Here is an 18,704-nt window from a genome sequence, read left to right on the forward strand (position 1 = left end):
TGCGCGCATTTTATATTCTTACGTGGAGTAGATTTCGCGTGTGTGTGTGTGTGTGCGTGTGTTCGTGTGTTCGTGTGTATATATATATACGTGTCCTGGCGTGTTTCGTGTTTCCGTGTAACAAGTTTTCGTGTTCTTTCCTCTGTGTACATGTATCACTAATATAGCCAGTGGCCAACGACGAATGCCATTTCGTCGTGTCACACGATCGCGGATCAGACCGTCCGTTTTGTAACTCGTTTCGCGTTTGTCCGATAAACGGGAAGGGGATATGGTACGCATGTAACCAACGAACGTACGAGGATTTGCTTGATCCACCTAGCCGCGTTTACGCACATATCAGACGCGTGTTTCGTGCCTTAAACGTTTACGGGAGCTAAGATTAAGGGTACCTTAAAGTGGCTTCTAGGTATGTATATATGTATATATATAGTTTAGTTTGTTGAGCCTAGACTGACCGCCGGATTCAGGACGATCCCTTGTCACTCGTCCAGCTTGGTCAGGCCTATGGGTTTGGCTCTTGTACTAAAAAAACCATAGTACTCTGCGCAACCCGAGATCGTTCCTTGATCGAGGAACGACACGGGAGCGCGTCGGTTAGCAGTTTCATTCGATATATTATGGCACGTCTCAGGGGTGATTTCGAACAGCAACCGCGACAATGCGTCCTGAGAATTCTGAAAGAGCGACTCGACGAAACAAAGAATATCACTCGAAAGAGAAAACCAACGATTGTCTCTCGAAAGAAATTTGAAATCGTCCCAGACGAGCGAGGGTCTTCTCGTTCGGTGAGCGCTGTCGTTCTAGGAACTCTGAATCCAGGACCGAAGTAGGAACAACGTGATCGCCGCGAGAAATCGCGTGCTGATCGAAGACCATTGTCGCTGCTGTGTCGTCGTCACGCACCGTCTAACGGATTTCTAGATACGTATGACCGTTAATCCTCCCTCTGTTCTCTGTCGGAGAGAAGAGAATAATTTCACAGTTGCGCCGGTCGCGACGATCGGAAAAAATCGTCGCGAGTCGACCGAGTGAAATTAGGATCTCGGATACCCCGAGAAAAAGGATTTTCAGGGTCCCGTTATTCGAATAATTCATTTCTACTGCTGAGACAGGAGTAATTTCGCGGATGACCACACTTGGACGCCTATGTACGAATCGACATAGAAGACGATAATCGGTTCTCACGCGATTCATCGTCTCTATACGTCGTTCTCTACACGTTGTCAGAGTTACCGATCATATCGTCGGCCTTCCTCTTGACACCACGATCTTCAGGATGCTGCTGCTGCTGCTGCTGCTGTTGCTGCTGCTGTTGTTGATGCTGCTGCTGTTGCTGCTGCTGCTGCTGCTGCTGCTGCTGCTGCTGCTGTTGTTGATGAGGATGAAGACCGATGCCAGACGAACCTTGCTGTTGCTGCTCGTTGAGAGTTATTGGACGTTCAGCGCCTTGAAGAGGTTGCTGATTGAGTCTTTCAACTTGCTGCAGGCCCGTCTGATCCGACGTCCAAGGGGTCCACTCGTCTCAGTAGTAACTGAATTTTCATGGTTGCTGATTGTTCTGTTGATTGACGACGTGCTGGAGTGTGAAACTTAAGGCTCGAGGATCACCGTGAAGCCTCAAGGCCTGTTCTAATCGCTGCTCTTGTAATCGCAGCGCTTCCCCTGTGAATCGTAAATCGTTATGATCATCCGGATCTTCGGGTCCAGAGAAATTTCGGGCTTATCCGAGGAAATCGGTGACCGTTGTCACGTGACCGAATGCGAAGTAAAGGTTATCTATCCGAGCCGTTGCGTCGAAAGACGAACTCACCGATATCAGGCGGTAAGGTGTCTTGTTGAGACATCTGTTGGTTTGTATGATGTCCCGGCATGCCAGAGGTACTACCTCCGTTATGCTGTCCCAAATGATGTCTTACGTCTCCGCCAACCGCGGAACTGGCTGCTGCTGCTGCCGCTTGCGACACCTAACGCGCGAGGAACGAAGTACGTTCATTCGATTCGGAATTATCGATTTACCTGGATGAATTCCAGATGCAACAACAAACGAGAAAGGGTATACTTACTGCCAGCCTGAGTGCGGCTTCAGCTTGAGAACGTAGTAGCGCTTCCGCCTGGTGCATTCTCAGAGTTTGTTCTGGTCCGGTTGCTTGCACTCCTTGTTGTTGCGGTCCCGTAGATCCTTGCGCACCACCGCTCATGTCACCGTTGTTTCCCATCCTCATTGCCGCCGCTAGGGACGCCATGTCCACCGGCGACAGATTCGGGGATACCGAATTTTGCAAACCTGCGGATCATAAGGTAGAAAGTCTCTAGCGTGTGTATCGTATCGGTTCACGTTACGAGCTTGGAAAACGACGAAATTCTTCGCGTATCGTTTGCTCCGTATTGTAGAACTATCACCGATCGATTTGTTTGGGATCTAAGATCGAGAGTGCACCGTTCTGCCCTGTAGATAAGAAAAATCCTTGCGGCGGAAAAACATAATTGTAAATCAAGCTTTATCGGTAATAATTAGAACGAATCAACCGTATCTCTTTTTCTTCGAGCGACGTCGCGCGTTTCGATAAGAGCGGTATCGACGGCCTTGAACGGGCAAGCTTCTATCGCGATGATTCTGCTGACCGATCGATCGGGAAAACGCAGATCGCAATGGAAATTCTTACCCGCTGACACGGCGGCGGCCATCACTGCCATACGTTGTTGTTGCGACTGCATCTCGTCGTGGTACTGTTGCGCGGCCCCTGGTTGACTCCCTGCTCGTAGCATTTCGCTCAACTTGTTGCCACTCGGTCCCGGCGACGCCATATTGTTGTTGTTATTATTGTTATTGTTATTCAGCAGACCGGTACCTGCGCAAAAGTCTGCTCTCGTTAGTATACTTGATGGTGGGTTTACAGGATCGCGTGAAGTCGCGCTACAAAACTATGATTTAATCATCGGTTGTTATTATTCGACAGAGATACATATAAAAGACGATTATAAAACGGAGTGAGCTGAGCGTTCGTATGACGAAATTACTCACACAAGAATTCGTAGATGATTTATTTTACTCAGATAAAGTGTAATAATGTGTACTACAATAACTCTCGGTGTAGTTTCGAAGCTCGGTGGTTACTTAAAGTGTATAATGATGATACATTTCAACAAACGTGTACGAGAAAAAGGTGGCGTCGGTGTTAAGATCGGTTACTCTATGATATTCACGACACTCTAACGATTATTCCAGACGACCATTTGCAAGAAGACGAGGAACAAGATCGGAGCGTACCAGGTTCACTACCGGCCGACGATAATCTTCCATTTCCACTGCTGCTGTCCGAATGAGCCGACGGCGAAGGGCACATAGGTGGTTGTTGCAAATTTTGTGGTCCGCCTGATTGGCTACCCAATACACCCAATCCCGCACCTGTACACGATAATCGTATATGTGGTTACGACGGTTGTCACCGATCGTCCGTGATACGCGATAACGAAAAATTACGGTAACCTCATACCTAGACTCGAAGATGCGAGGATTTCTCTCTCCCGCCTCTCAGCGGCGGCGCGACTTAAAACGTATTGCGCCGCGAACTGATGCTTCGGGTCCATTCTCATGTGCTCCATGTGATTCAATAAACCTTAACAGCAAAGTAAAGCGGTCTCGATAGAATATCGGTTAGTTTCGCAGTGTTGAGACGGTAACGAGTTAACGAATATTCGATAACGCTTCGGAAATGAAAGTAACGTCAGCACGAAATCGATAAAAACGAAGAGTAATTGTACGATTGCACTTGATAATACGATTTCTTTAAAAAGAAGGTTATACTTACCGCTCTCATGAGTGAAGACGGCTTGGCACACCGAGCACGGCCACATCCTGAGGCTTGTGCTAAGTTGACTGGTCTCAGGATGGCAGGCCAGGTGTTTCCTAAGACTACCCTCGTTGACGTAGTGTTTTCCGCACACTGGACACGGGTGGTTGGCGGTCCGTCGCTTCGCTAGGTAAACCCCGGCAACGGAGGTTGTGCAGTCAGCGGAGGGAACAATAGGGCGACACAATTTCAAGGTCAATGCTAAGCAGGATAAAGCTTCCCAAGGAACGAAAGCCACCTCCTCCATCATCATCATCATCATCATCATCATCATCATCATCATATCATCATCATCATCATCATCATCATTATCATCATCATCATTATCATTATCATCATCATCATCATCATCATCATCATCATCACCATCATCATATCATCACTATCGTCATATCACCATCATCCTTATTATCATCCTTCGTCGTTCTTTTTTTTCATTATCATCACCATTATCATCACCACCATCTTCATCATCATCATCATCATCACCACCATCCTTCTTTTCCTCCTCCTCCACCTTATTTCTCACGCATTCGCGTGTACATACGCGCGTACGTACGTCGACATTCCAGTCGACCTCGAAGGCGAAGGGAGAATCCTTGCAGACACGGATAGCCGAGGACCAGGAGAGCACTGACCTCGGACGCACCGCGCGCTGCTTCTGCCGTTGCTGGCTCCCTTTCACGAGCGAGGTCGTCGGCCCAAAAACCAAGATGTACACGCACGTACGCGCGCTTGCACGCTTATAGACGCACAAAGAAAAGTTCGACGAATCTCTCTCTTTCTCTCGCAGATTTTTTCCCTTTTCCTCCCCTTGCGCTCTCTCTCGCTCTTTTCCCCTCTCTCATTTTTCTCCCTCACTGTTCTCTTACAGCTTCCTTCTTTCCCTCCGTATCTCCGGTTTTTCCGCACTCTCGGTTTTTCTCGCTTTCCGTCTTGGAAGAGATCGGACCGTCCAGATGGACGATGGAAAACTCTATGTTACGCTTTAGCCGCGTAACGCGTTCGGACGAAAGATGGGGGTTACTTATGTCATTTCTTATCACTATGAAAAATACACCAGGTCGATACTGGCACTGTTTTCCGTTTATTTAGAAAATGATGGAGGAAACGAGACACGACGCGTTTAAAAAACGGCATGCGGTTTCGTAAAGAGATTCTCATTGATTGTGGCGCACGTCCGCGCACGTCGATCCTCCTTCTCTGTACGTCTATCTACGTATGCCCACACACTTAACAGAAACGCACGCACAAAAGTCGGAACGAGACACCCTTTTGAAGCACCGGTTTTTGTATTAGCGAATAGTAGTACGCAAGTATTAGTCGGCGAGTGCGCTAAGTGCTACACCCCCTTTTTCCGTTCAGCGAAACAGTACGAAGAAGTGACAGGACAATGTGTGCATATCGCCCGCGCCAAAGCAAGTTCTTAGGTGGGGGATGTGAAACGTACTTAAATACTATGGACGAACCACCCCTCGTGTCTCGAGGAGCGATCGTTCTACCTCTCTCGCTTTCTCTCTCTTTTAGACTTACTCGCAATTAAGGCACCCTCGTTACGTCTATCCCTCGTTCTTTCTTTCTCCTTGAAGGAATTCTCGCGAGAAACCCTCGTTAGCTGGTGTTAGAAAGGACGGACGGAATAATCCCCAGCAAAAGTCGGAGACCACGAGAGGAAGAACCGATCGTAGAGAAAACTCGAGAACGTCGCGATTACTTTGATGTTCAGAAAATGTGTAAAATCACAGCTCACTTTCCCGATATTTATCCAAATTGGACTTTGCTGCTTATAGATCTACGAGTCGCGTTCTCCTCTATGGTATCCCAGAGACGAAGCGCAGAAGAAGATATTTTATCGATTATCGCGTTGAATGTCGTGCGTTAGTCGAGAGACAGAGAGTCGTAGCGTTAGTGCATGGTAGTAGTAGAACAGAGAAGAGGTGTACCCATGTGTCGTGACATGGCAGTGACAGAGAAGCAAGGAGAAAGAAAGTGTGTGACACGGACGAAATCGAGGGTGCTCAACTATCGTAGATACTTACTGGCAACGCCGGAGGCATTCGGATCCTTGTGGGTGTGCTTCATATGCTCCATAAGAGCTTCGCCACCGAGGAAGAGTTTGTGGCAGACGGGACAGCTGGTTGCATTCGGGCCGCCGATCAGGGCGGCGTGTTGCTGGAACACAACACGCTGTTGCAACTCCTTTTTTGAGGGCCGGAAGAAGAGGAACCGGAAGCAGGCACACGCGGCGCACCGGTAGAGAGCCGACCCACAGAATACCACCACAGAGTCGCGAACCAGAAGCGCAGGACAGGCAGCGCACAGAACAGAACGATTGACCAGTGAGAGTTAGGGTACCGATTTACCGCCGCCACCACGGACTACTACTTTTATTTCTTTTTTTTTCTTTTTTTTTTTTTTTTTTTTTTTTTTTTTTTTCTTTGCAAAGGGAATTCACCTCGAGTGTCTGGTAATGAATTTTTTCTTTTCTCTTTTTTTTCTTTTTCAAGGAAGGATTTACGGGAATCGCTATCGGTCAAAGCTAACCGATAGTACGAAGGATCGATGGTTGAACGGAGACTTTAAAAAACGTGGAATTTTTCGCGTTATTGCGAGGCAAATGAAAAATATATCTCCGTGTAAGAATCACGTGTGTAAGAATCTGTGTGAGTGACGATGAGAGGGTAGAAATGGATGGTCCGAGGAATCGAAAAGGGATGGAAAAAGCAAAGCCCAGACAGACGAATATAATAAAAGCGTGAGGTCTGGAGAACGATCGAAATTTTCGTATACGGCGAAAGAGGATTTTCCAATGGTTAATTTGAAAAAAGAACAACAGCTTCGCGATGGATTATGGATCTCCGATTGATCTCGTACGACCTCACAGATGAACGGGAATGCAAAGCATAGATCAAATGACTAGCTACTACGACACAATTGCGATGGCCTTTGTCGCAGTTATCGTTTCAATCGTCGATTCGCGATTCTTGCAACGCGTTTCTTCGCGTATCCGATACAATAAAGGATTGTGATCGACGAGCTGACAAAGGCCATCCTTTAAACAGATAATACGAAGAGTAATGAACGAAATTCGACGTCCTCATTGCAAGTATCTGTCTCCGTCATTGGCGACCTCGTGTTAAGGTACAATTTCGCGGTCGTATGCTTTTTGATTATTCTTTTTTTCTTCGCATCTCTCATTTATTTCTCTCTCTTTTCTCTCTCGCACACGCGAAGGTCGGTAATACGCACACGAGGCGGTAGGGGCACGCGCTGAGGAAAAACATGGCGGTCAACCTTGCTCGAAAGAGTGCTTAAAACGGAGAGAAAAAGAATACGAAGAGGAAGGAAAGAAGAAGGAGAAGGTGGGAGGAAGGAAAGGCTAAAACGAGACCAGACGGCAATGACCCGAAAGTTTTGGGGTCTTTACTCGCCTCGTTCCTTTCTTCCTGCCTACCTCTCCCCGCCCTCTCTGCTTCGATACAACGCATCTTTCTTTTTTCTTCTCCTCCTTCCTTCTCTTCTCCTTCTTCTCCTTTTTCATCGCGGCGAGTCGTCCTTCTCTCTTTCTTTCATTCTTTCTCTCCCCCTTTCCCTTCCTATCTTTACCGAAGCGACCCGTGCCTTTCTTTTTTCCCGGACCTGGGATAACCGCGGCCGAGTTGAGACGATCAACGGAACTGAACACAAGAGCCGAATCTCGGGCAGGACCAGTTTAAAATAACACCAGGCGTCGTTGACCTACGTCCCGGCTAGCCTTTTTCTTACGGTTTATATTTTCCCCCTCTGATTCTTCCCTCGCGAGAAGAATTATCCACGAATATTTTTAGCTAGCCACACAGTCGTTTCGACGTTTCTCCCCCTCCGATCCTACGCCCAGTTTTAACCGTTTAATCGCCTATACTCTATATTTTTTATTCCTCTCCTATTTTTCACCTTCTATTCGTCTCTTTACCAATTTTTCTTTCCTTTACGCGTGTAATTTATCATTTCCTTTCGTTATAATATTTTCCAGATTTTCTTTTCTCTTTTGTTTTTCTTTCCCTTTTCTTTTTCTTTTTCTTTTTCGTTTTGTCCAAAGTCCCCGAATTAGATTTTCAATTTCTTCTTCCCGTCTTACGATCCATTAAAACTTCTACTTGCCCTAAAATAATTTTCGTGAAATCCGATGAACGATATCAGTGGAAAAGATTATGGAAAAATAGCAGAGGCAAGAAAGGTAGGCGTGTACAACTAATGCCGCGTCAATGAACCCCAAGTTTAGAGGGTCCTTGCCCTTCTCTTCCTGCGCCGCAACCGCTTCATCTTCTTCTTCGTCTTCTTTTTACTCGTCGAAACACCCACGCCCGTTCGCGTTGTCGTGTTCTTGTTCGACGATAGGCGATATTCTTTCCAAGGCACGCCTCCCGGTTGTTTTTGACGGGCCAAAGCCCCGGCGTCCTTCTTTCTTCCCGGACCTAGGGCAAGCACGAGCCGGTTGAACCGACACCGCGAAGAGGATGCTGCTGGCCGTCGACGTCGTCGGCGTCGCTGCTGCTGCCGCTGCTGCCGCTGCTGCTGCTGCTGCTGCATGCAAGTTATTCTCGGAGGGAGGCTGCGGTCCGTAGGTTCGACGCCCCGACCTGGCCCAACTGGAAAAAACCGGTTTCTTCGTTGCGCTCTTCCTTTTTTGCCTGCATCCTCGCTTTTTGCACCGCGAATACCTCGACTCTCCTTCTGCTAGCCGCTCTCTTTCTCTTCGTTCCTTTTCCGTGCACTCCGTCCTCGTCTTTCTACTCTTTCGCCGAGTCGATCTTCTCTTTTCTCCTTTCTCTTTGCCCCGTCGCTCTTTGCACGCCGCTCGGGAGAGTGGTGCAGCGTGGGCGAATCCCCAAGGGACTTTATGATTCGCCGTGACCAGATTCATCTCTGCTCGACTGTACGTGCTTGCTGGCCGCGAGCTCGGTACACCTCTATTCCCAATTCCACGCTTCCTGGTCCCTCGAACAGGCGGCCGTTTCCATGCGTTTTCAGATCCAGCTTAGCCTTTTGCCGCCAATAATCTCCCACTGTGGGAGAACTCCACCGTTTCGTCTTCTTTCCGCGCTTATTTTTTCCCCCGATACCTCTGCAGAGGCTCTCTTACTTGCTCCTTTAACGCTCTTTCCAGCCAAGTCGAAGGTGCTGCGTCGTTAGTCGCATCCTCGCGGTATCTCCGCTTTCTGTGCCACGTAGCTATTTATCTGGTTAAACTGCAGCGAGTGTTTGAGACTGGCTCGGGCCAGGGAGTGGCGTAAAAAGGAAGTGGGTGTGAGCATACGCGTAGCGATGCGTGACGTTGGGCTCCGTGAAGCCATTTTGCGTTCATGGAAAAGGGACCATCTTTGATCGAGTCGGAGAAATTCGGTCCGAGGATGGATCCATCCGTGTTCCGATATACGTACGCGTCCTGTCGTTACTTCGCGTTATCCTTCGTTCTCGTTGTCCTTATTCGTTCGATTCGTTCGTTCGCGCAGTTCGTTCGTTTGGATATTTTACATCCGGACAAAAGTTTCGCAAAAATTCAGGTGGAACGAGGGACACGCGGGTCCCGCTGTTTTCTCGGAGCATAGCGATAAAATCCGAAGGTCATTCTCGCGGCGCGCAATTCTTTTCGCGTCATTTCTCTTTTTTTTCCAGCCGTCTCCTTTCCTTGGCTTTTTTAGCCACAACGAGGCCGCGAGCCTCGCCGGCAGACAACCTTCGTACGATACTCGGTTACACCGACAAACGAAGTCTGTGAAAGATATTCGTTCACTGGTTGTCTTAATCTCTCAGTCTCGGTTACTTCGGTCTCGTACTTGGAAAAATGGTTCGTTTCGCAACCGCGACGAATAAACGCGTCTTCTAACCGAATCCGTTCTATTCGTTTGCGTGGAAAATCTCTTCCTCTCGAGATTAACAGCGATCGTCGAAAGGGAAGACCTCGTAGCACCTCGATGACACCTCGTGATTCGTACGGCCGATATTAAGATGTCGCGTGCAAAAAAGTACGCTATGGTTATAGCGAATGGTCACGATACGAAATAATCCGTATGGCTGAAACACGCGTGATCCTTTTCATTAAGATCTGTTTGATTTCTCCTTCTCTTTCTCTCCTTTCACCTTTTTTTCCTCTTTTTTTTTTCCTTTTCGTACCATCTATCGCATATTATTCCAGGTCGGCGCGCTTTTTTGCCGTATCACGCGTTGGTAATCCGCGGGTTATGCGTGTCCAATCACCCCCGGGGAGGAGTACGAAGGAAAGGCGACCGGGGGAAAAAAGTAACTACGTGGAAAGGGTTGAGGATGCAGCTTCCCCCCGTGTTGTGCCAATAGCAGTTTCCACGCGACCCTCTAGCGCTTTCGTTACTAGGAGAGCGAAAAAACGCAGGGGTGTCGCACACAATAGAGAGAAATCCCACCCCAGTCGAATATCGGCGCGGGAATGATTTCGTTAGGCCTCGGTGCGGCGATGGAGTGTGTGTACGGTAGCGAAAGAGAGAGAGGTGAAAAGGGGGCTCGCAGAGGCGGAGACTGTGCAAAAAATTAATATCGAGGGGAAGAACCAGAGAGGCCGGGGAAAAGAAAAAAAAAAAATGGTCGGAATAGACGAGAGGAGATCTCGTTGGAACGCATAGACGTGTTGCTCTTTCGCTCTCTTTCTTCGTGTTTTCTACGGATATCGTGGACGTCGCGAAAAGAAACGTGAAAAGCCGGTGGATAGGAAAGAAGTTGCGGACAGAGTGGTCCAGTTTACGAGACGCTTTGCCGCGAAAGACCGTGTTCCACGTTTCTATTTTAATGCCGTGAAAGAGGCAAAGAACGAGAGATTCCTTCCGGGGACTCGCCAGGCAACGATGTTGCGCACCGATGAGGGAAGTTAACGTGGAAAGACGTGGGTAACGCGGGTGAGAGGATCGCTGTACCCGCGAGGGGAAATCGTTCGATCGGAAAACGTAGGAGTAGAAGCAAAAATTGCGTGCATCCTGTTTCCCAGGCGATTCGCAGGCTCTCGATCGAAGGACGACTCGTAGATTGTACATCGCGAGGTATTTTGCGCGGCGGGTAATACGAATAACGCAAACGCGACGTTTCTGGAGCGATAAGATCGAGAAACATGGAATCGTTAGATCGTGCATGTTGTGGCGTTTAACGTAGCTAATTGTCTCGGAGGATGCAAAGGACGTAATCGATTAACGAATGCCAGATACTAGACACGTGGAACGTATTTCTAATTTCCTCTGAATTTCATCCAGTTTAGGGAAAATCGATGGAAAGAGAGCGACTCGCGATTTCCTAATTACTATCATGGACAAGTGAAACGTGAAATTTTGCAAGCATATCGAAATTACACCCGAAAGGAATTCCCATGGGCTCTGCCGCATTTTGACCCGATCATTTTACCTTTAATCGTTGCCATGGGTACTTGGAACACTGCGACAAAGAGAGACCAGCATGAAATGAAGATCAATTTACATTAATTCGAGATAATTAAATATCGTTTAGATTCAGTTGCATTTTTCAGAATGCCCACACTCCAACGTCCCTTGCTCGATACAAAGAGTAAACAAGCGTTTCGTTCGCAATATGGCGGTGCTTTTACGCGTACTGCGAGTTCCCGTTTTCCTGCGTGAAAATTTGGATAATCGCCCGGCGATTTTTCGATCAGAAAGAAAAAAGTGCGGAAAAGACGAAAAAAAAAAAGAAAAAGAAAAAAAAGGAAAAGAAAAAAAATGAAGGAAATTAGAAAAAAAAAAGAAAAAAAAAAAATAATAAAGAAAACTAAAAGAAAAGGTACGTAAAGCAAGTTAAAGAAGCAGCGCAACGGATGCGCACGGTTTTTAGAAGACGGAATGAATCCCCGTGGCGAGGAAAAATAAATCTAATGGCTAACGAGTTTTTACCGAGCTCCGCGCTTGGGCAATTAAGAAGAGGGTAGAGGGGCTCGATGGGAAGACCCCGGAGGTGAGTCGGAAGAAGGTCGAAGGTACGAGAAAGTCCGCCAGCAGAAAGGGTTGTATCGTGTTGCACGATATTCAACCCTTGTACCCGCTAAACTACAAATAAATACGAAGGCTCTGTGCCACGCAAAAGTGGGGTAAGACGTGACTGAGAAGCAGCGAAGAAACCAGACACGGGCGAGTTCGCAGTGCTTTGAAATTTTTTCTTCCATCTTTCGCTCGTCGCGTCTTAGAACGTATTTCTCTTTTAGATCGATTCCATCATCATCATCGAATGCCTCTCCTCTTCTCTTCTCTTCTCTTCTCTTCTCTTCTCTTCTCGGATCGAACGCTTGTCATTTAACGCGGCAAGTTCTCGAACGCGTGAAGCTCACGTGAATTCGAAGAAACACCGGCCCGTTCTCTGGCTGGCTCGAAACAAAGAAAGGGATAACACAGTTCATAAGACGCACGTGAAGTAAACGTAGAGGGAGAATATCTAAGTTTCTACGGCTGGCTACCGATCGTTCTGTATAATACATTTACGCTCCAGCCTATTATAATATTGTACTCGGAGTGTATTGTCTTTCTTGGTCGGGATAATGTTTCGCCGACACGCCAGGCCTCGACCCAGAGCGTAACTCTTTCCTTTCCCCTTTCTCTTGCTCTTCCTTCTGCCTTTGCTCTGCTCTTCTTTCTCTCCTCAGCTCTCTCTCTCTCTCTCTCTCTCTCTTTCTATCTTCATCTCTTTCCTCTACTTGCTTTTTTCTTCTCGTTTTAAACAACGATCCATTAGCTATCAGGGTGTAGTCGACGAAGGGATGGGCTAGATAGCCTGGAATAGCGAAAACAATTTCAAGAAATCTGCCCCGGCGAAAATTCGATTAGCCGCGCAAGATGGGCTCGAGCTCTCTCTCCATTTGTTTCGTTTCGTTTTATTTTCACCAGGCGGACGGACTCTGTTTCTGTCGCGCTGGCGGCTTTTAATTACTTCTCCGCACTCTCTCGCAAGATTCCCTCTTCGTGTTCGTGTTTCGCGTTCGTCCTTTTTCTTCGCCTTCTTCTTCAGCCTCTCCTTGCTCTTATCCCTCGCGTTTTCTTTTCATCCTCCACACTCGCACGCTACAAAGACGCGCGCTGAACGCGGGCTACTTTTAACCCGAGCTATTCTTCCCCTCGTACCGATACCACCACCGTGGACGCTGCCCGGATCTCTCGTTATGTTATTAAGCCCCGTTTTGTCCGTGATTTCGCGACGGATATCAGTCCCGCGTACGATTGCCGCGCGTCCACGTATACGTACGTAGGTGGAAAGTCGGATCCCTGGGATGGCTCGCTTCGGAGATTTATCGGGTCACGAAACAGGGGAGAAGCCGAACGCTTTAACCGAGGATTAGCTTTCAATTAAAAGGATCTTGACGAGCGGAGCGTGTTAAAAGAACGGATATTTATTGCCCAGGAAGCGGCGTGTAACTCGGATTACGGTCGCGTGGCTCGTCGGACGCACCTGATTCCGTACCGCTTTGCGAAACAGGCGTTAAGAGAAGAGAGGATGGAAAGATCGGCAAAGAAGAAGAAGAAGAAGAAAGAAGAGAAAAAGGAATAGAAAGAAAAGGCGTTTCGCTTTCTTCCTTCTTCCGAGAAAGATATTTACCGCGTTACGTCTTATTTGCGCGTTCCGAGGGCAACTATGGGCTAAATTAATTATACCGCGCGTTATCGAGAGCCACGCAACGCGACGCGACTCTGTACAGGTGTACAGGCTAGTGTACCAGTCGTTTGCGCATTTATCGCGGTATTAATGGTTAATCCGTTCGAGTTTACCTCTTCCTCTTTTGGACCGCTTACAAGGAGATTGTCAGTTTACGACTGGTTACGCAACATGCCCGATCTAATTGGCCAAGATAAAAAGAACCCGATTGGTTTTTCGTTGCCGCGAAAGAAGCGCGAGAAGACAGGGAACAGAAACGAGAGAAAAGACCGAGTCACGGGCGGCTCGACAGATGCCTTCCCACGTTTTTTCGTCAAGACATGTGCCTGGCGCGGCGAAAGGGTTGAGAAATTCAGTTGGTCGACTGTGAAGCGGGCAAAAAACCACCCCACGGTACAAGATTCCTCTGGTAATCGCTACGTGCCGCGATTCACCGTCAGGGGTGAATTCGATTAAGTGTCGGGGACGCGATCTTTTTCCGAGATCATCCGATCTTTCCTCTTTCTTTTTTTCTTATTCTCTTTCTTCTTTTCTACCACCGATCCGTAATGCACGCCGCTTCTGTGCATTCCCTTCGCCTACCCACCCACCCCTCTCCGCCGACATTTCGGGCTTTCCGTTCTCCAGACGAGACCGACGCGTCGCGACGCGTGGATGAACATCGATTGTTCGTTTCCGTTACGTCCTTATATGAAGATCTTTCGAGCGATCGTGGTTCATGGTGTTCCTAAACGGAACAGTCTCGACGTTTCTTTCTTCTTCGCTCGATGTTTCGACGACGTCGAGTTGCGATCGTCTTATCGATCTGTGCGATCGTGTCGTGGCGAGGGATCATCGTGAGACGGTGATGCACACGGTAGCCGTGACATCGGGACGATTAGCGATCGATAATGGGCAATAGAATGAAGGCACGAAAGCTCTGGCCTGTATCGCTCTGCGAACTCCCGTTTAAGTTCGAAGCGGCTGGTCGGTGAAAAACCATAACCAAAGCAGTCCCAAGCGTGTTACGAAGAAACTCAGCGAAACGATCTCTAAGCGCCACCGTTAGAATCTTTCTCCGTTATTGTTACGACAACGTCGGTAGCACGCGGGGACTGTCGTAGAGTTACGTGGCACTTGTGAACCGGGAGCGAAACTCTCTGCACGGTTGTAACTCGCGAGTTGTCTCTTTCTTTTCCTCTCGCGATCTCGCGATCTCGCGGAAATAAAAGGCGACAAACGATCGGTCGTCACGGGTCAGATACGTACGTAATCGATAATACCGTGCATCGAATTCTCGTCCCGTGAAAAGATCGAGGATCGGTAGTTAGCTGCTTTTATTAGCTTCTATGCGAATAATCGTCGTCTTGCCGTTCAACGAAGCTCCGCGTACGATCGTGGAGAAAAGAGTAGAATGGAGCCTGTGGTAGATAAGACCGAATCTGCTGACAGAAACCGCGTTCGGATAGAAGCGTGACCCGCCACCATGTGTGCATTCAGAGAAACGTGTTCCGTGATACACGCGCAAGGAAAAAATGCGTAATAGCGTAATATCGGCCGATAGAAGAGCGACCAGCGGAGATTGGCGAGTTACGTATCGTAATGCATATAGGTAATGTACGAGTTTCATCGCACGTGTACAACCGTTTGATTGATTTCTAGACTCGGTTCTCCGGATCTTTCCGACCATGGTTCGATTATTATCGTGTGCGAGCACCGCGTTAAGTAGCCAAAATGCCTGTTGTTGTTGGACGTCGGATTTGGTACATACATGACTGACCTTCGACGTGTGGGTACGAAGGCTGGATTCTGTGGCGAAGCCTTTGCCGCAGATGTTGCAATGAAACGGCCGGTTCTTCGCCCGTTCCACCTGGGCGTCGTGATTTCGAAGGTGTTGCTGCAAATTCGATAATTGAATGAATGCCCGCCCGCAATCCGGAAGATGGCACTTGTACGGACGTTCACCTGAAACAAGAAAAGTTTATCTCGTATCATACGATTTACGCGATATCGTCGGACTGCGATGCAGTTTTAACTAACGAGCGTACGAGCGGTAGCTTAATTTCGTTGATCGAACAAAAATTGACACCATTGGCGGGTGTGTATCGTCGAACGTAATGATAATTGCGTCGGTGTCCGTGAAAGCGTAATGGTCCCCGAACGGGTGATTAATCGCGAAACGCGTTCGAGATACGAGAAAACACGGTGCGAGACAACGGAGGTTACTGGTCGAATTACTTTTTTCCGGGCACGTGCAACAGGTATCAGCGGCCAGCTTTAGGGATGAGCGTAAAAAATGCCACTCGTTTTAAAACGACCATTAGAGCCGGTGTTTTAACAGCCCGTAACCAGCACCCTGATTTAAAACAATGAACGTGCCTGCCTGTTTCGCAGATGTCGCCTTTTACCTTTTTCCCATACTCGCGCTTATGGCTCGTGGTTCACCAATGGGACGCGCGATTGCTTTTGAGAATTTTAAATTCACGCGTTATACCAGATTCGTATTATCGAGAAAGCGATGGGGTGGGGGTGGGGGGGGGGGGGGGGGGGGGGGGGGGGAGAGAGAGAGAGAGAGAAAGAGAGAGAGAGGGAGAGAGAAATAGTAACAATTTGTAGGAATAATTTTCATTAGCCAATGTTAGCACGCATTAAGCATTTATGCAAATTCTTTTCTGATTATTTTATAAGCCGATCAATATTAAATTCGCTGCGTTATCGGGAAAATATACGTTGAAGCTTTTAATCTATTCCATCGATCTGCGTTTGAAGGAACGGAACTTGCGATCGTTGCAATTTTTATTACGCTCTTTCCTTCGTTGTTTACCCGACCAACGGACGCTATTCTAATTTCCACGAGCGATTGGCTCAATTTAACTTTTATTAATATCGACATTCTTCCCTGGTCCTTTTTACCCCGGGCACTCTTTCTTTTTCTTCCCTCTTCTTCCCGCTCCTTTCCTCCCCTTTGCTCTCCTTCCCTCTCCTTTCATCTCTTACTTCCGCCGCCACACTTCTTACTTTCTTCATCCATCAGATTCATCTTTTATTCAGCTCGTGTCGAAGTTTTTAATAAAAATAACTCGGTATCGATTCGTTCGCGTTTTCTTTTTCTCCTTTTCTCTCGTTTTCTGATATCGCCCATTTTTATCCGCGTAAAATTAGCGTCGCATCGTCGAGGAAACGAAAATGATCCGATCATGTCACGAGTAGGATAAAAGAAGAAAAATCGAATCGTGGAGGGTGGATTAAGATAGCGCTCGATTGTTACCTCTCATCTATCGAGTGAAATTTTCACGGTGCTTGTAATATTTTCCTTCGTACATGGACGGTAAATTAACGCTGCGATGGGGAAACGGCGTAAAATTTATTTATTACGTGTTATCGTACGATGAACACATCGACGCGAGCGCTTCTCTTTTTATCAACGGAGAAAACGAGAGAGGGAGAAAGATAGGACAGGAGAGAAATTCGAGAAACGAGGCAGGTACAATGTAAGGTCGGAAAACGCTGCGTAACGCGTGGCAAAAGTTATAGCCGATACGTAAACTATTACTTTTACGAGCTTTACTTTATCATTTTTATAAGCTCGGCCTGGCGGCGTTTTACGAGACGCGTTTATTTAGAAGCCGTGTACGCGCGCGTAAAATTTTATCGTGTTTGCATTTACTTCGAAACACGTCTGTTTTACGCGTTGCGTATGAATTTATCAATGATGCTTTCTTCTTGCAACATGGAAGGTTTTAAATTATAAACGCGGCTACGTATGCGCGTATGACCGATGGAGGTACATATGTAACCGTTTTGAGCGAGTGCCATTCATTTTCTGGCACAATAAGACCGATACCGCTTAAGATCTTCGCGATTCTGACCGTTGGTAGTAGCGCGTTACTCTTCGTTTTGGCACCGGGAACGATTAGAAACGTAGGTCATAGAGATCGACGTATTGATGGACTGAAAAATGGTATAAAAAACGTTCAACTATAAAACGAATCGATGTAATTCCGTGTTAATAAATAGGGGTTCCGTGTTTGATGAACGCGTCACGATTCTTCTACCGCGAAATAAACTTTAACGTCTGTTAATTGGATTTAATTTGGTTAATCGGAGAAAGGATAATTCCGCGGTTTTTTCTTCCCTTTCTCTCTCCTTTTACTCTTTTTCGAAAGAGGAGATATCGCGGCAGAGATCGATGCGTTTTAGCGAACACATTCGTCTCGATGCTCTTTTTGCTCCCTTCGGTTTAATGCCTTTCCGTGTATCTCTCGTGACGACACTAAACATGCATCGACGTTAAATTTTGCTCGACGACCGTAATTCCCCGACGGTGTATAACGTCGTTACATTCGTCACCTACACTAGCCGGAATATCAAACGAGAGTGGCGATATATTTGATTATTTGTCAGTGCGGCGGTTTCGCAGGCGCGTGCATTTCACCTCCCACCCCGGCGCGCTGGAAAATTTCTGGCACGTTTTTCCACGTTTTGCCACGGATACGGGGCCAGTTGGTGGAGCGTGTGCGCTTTTTTTCCCAGCGGTACGCCTCGTCGTCCACTCGTCAAAATCACCGCCGAGCTCGCAAAAGCACGAGCGGAAAGCTCGGAAAAAGCTGGCACGTGGTTGAACGTGTGAGTACGGAAACAGCTTGGATACGAGCTCCTCTCCTTCCTTCTCACGCTCCTTCTCCCTACCTCTTTCTCCTTCGGGCTTTTCTATCCAACTACACGCCTCCTCTTTCTCCTCCTTTCTCTCTCTAGCTCTCTTCGATGCTCGTACACACCCCCTCCCTTTGCAACCCTCTTGCCTCGTCCGTGGAAACGGCGAGCCCCCTCTGGCCTCGTAGCACCGACCACCCAGCGGCCCTCCACGGCCCACTACACGTCCACGGCAGAAAATTAATGTCCCCTGCAATCCATGTATAATGCATTCGCATTTCGTTGAACGAACAAATGAACGCACCGCTAGAAAATTTACGTCCTATCTCTCTCTCGCTCTCGCTCGCTTTCCTACGAGCCTATCTCTCTCTCTCTCTCTCTCTCTCTCTGTCTCTCTTTCTTCCTCCGCGTTTCTCCATCCTTTTCCCTTCGTTTGTTTCTCTTTCGCCTGTTCGTGTGTCTCCCTCGATTTCTCTCTACTCTTCTTTGTTCCTCTCGCGAGATTTTGCGCGTGTGCAACAAGCCGGCCCTGACCAACCCGTCGTTGCACACACGCGGCTCTCTCTCTTT

General features: G+C 47.8%; 1 protein-coding gene across 5 annotated transcripts; it reads right to left on the bottom strand.

The window, feature by feature from the left end:
• Nucleotides 1-1,344: 1,344 nt before the first annotated feature.
• On the bottom strand, nt 1,345-15,441 carry dati (zinc finger protein datilografo). 5 transcript variants are annotated; one of them, XM_017906099.1, is made up of 10 exons: nt 15,262-15,441; nt 11,256-11,285; nt 5,894-6,026; nt 3,813-3,980; nt 3,498-3,620; nt 3,272-3,409; nt 2,667-2,864; nt 2,067-2,287; nt 1,814-1,967; nt 1,345-1,665 (listed from the first exon to the last, which is right to left on the bottom strand). In XM_017906099.1, exons 3-10 carry the CDS (start codon nt 5,943-5,945, stop codon nt 1,544-1,546), a joined length of 1,176 nt encoding a protein of 391 aa, XP_017761588.1. In that variant the 5' UTR covers nt 5,946-6,026; nt 11,256-11,285; nt 15,262-15,441; the 3' UTR covers nt 1,345-1,543. The 5 variants fall into 5 exon arrangements, with proteins under 5 accessions (XP_017761588.1, XP_017761587.1, XP_017761584.1 ...); XM_017906098.1 differs by lacking the exon at nt 11,256-11,285; XM_017906095.1 differs by lacking the exon at nt 11,256-11,285 and having other exon boundaries at nt 5,894-6,053.
• Nucleotides 15,442-18,704: the final 3,263 nt, after the last annotated feature.

The sequence above is a fragment of the Eufriesea mexicana genome, unplaced genomic scaffold, assembly GCF_001483705.2.
Source record: "Eufriesea mexicana isolate 0111107269 unplaced genomic scaffold, ASM148370v2 scaffold5018, whole genome shotgun sequence".
Classification (NCBI taxonomy): Eukaryota; Metazoa; Arthropoda; class Insecta; order Hymenoptera; family Apidae; genus Eufriesea; species Eufriesea mexicana.

What these genes read in the sequence shown, in the direction of transcription:
- dati (XM_017906098.1), bottom strand. Translation starts at nt 5,945, where the DNA reads ATGGAGCATATGAAGCACACCCACAAGGATCCGAATGCCTCCGGCGTT. An exon ending in CGTCTTCACTCATGAGAGCG is followed by an intron (nt 3,621 to 3,812) that starts GTAAGTATAACC and finishes TTTGCTGTTAAG; the next exon opens with GTTTATTGAATCACATGGAG. An exon ending in CCTCGCATCTTCGAGTCTAG is followed by an intron (nt 3,410 to 3,497) that starts GTATGAGGTTAC and finishes TATCGTGTACAG; the next exon opens with GTGCGGGATTGGGTGTATTG.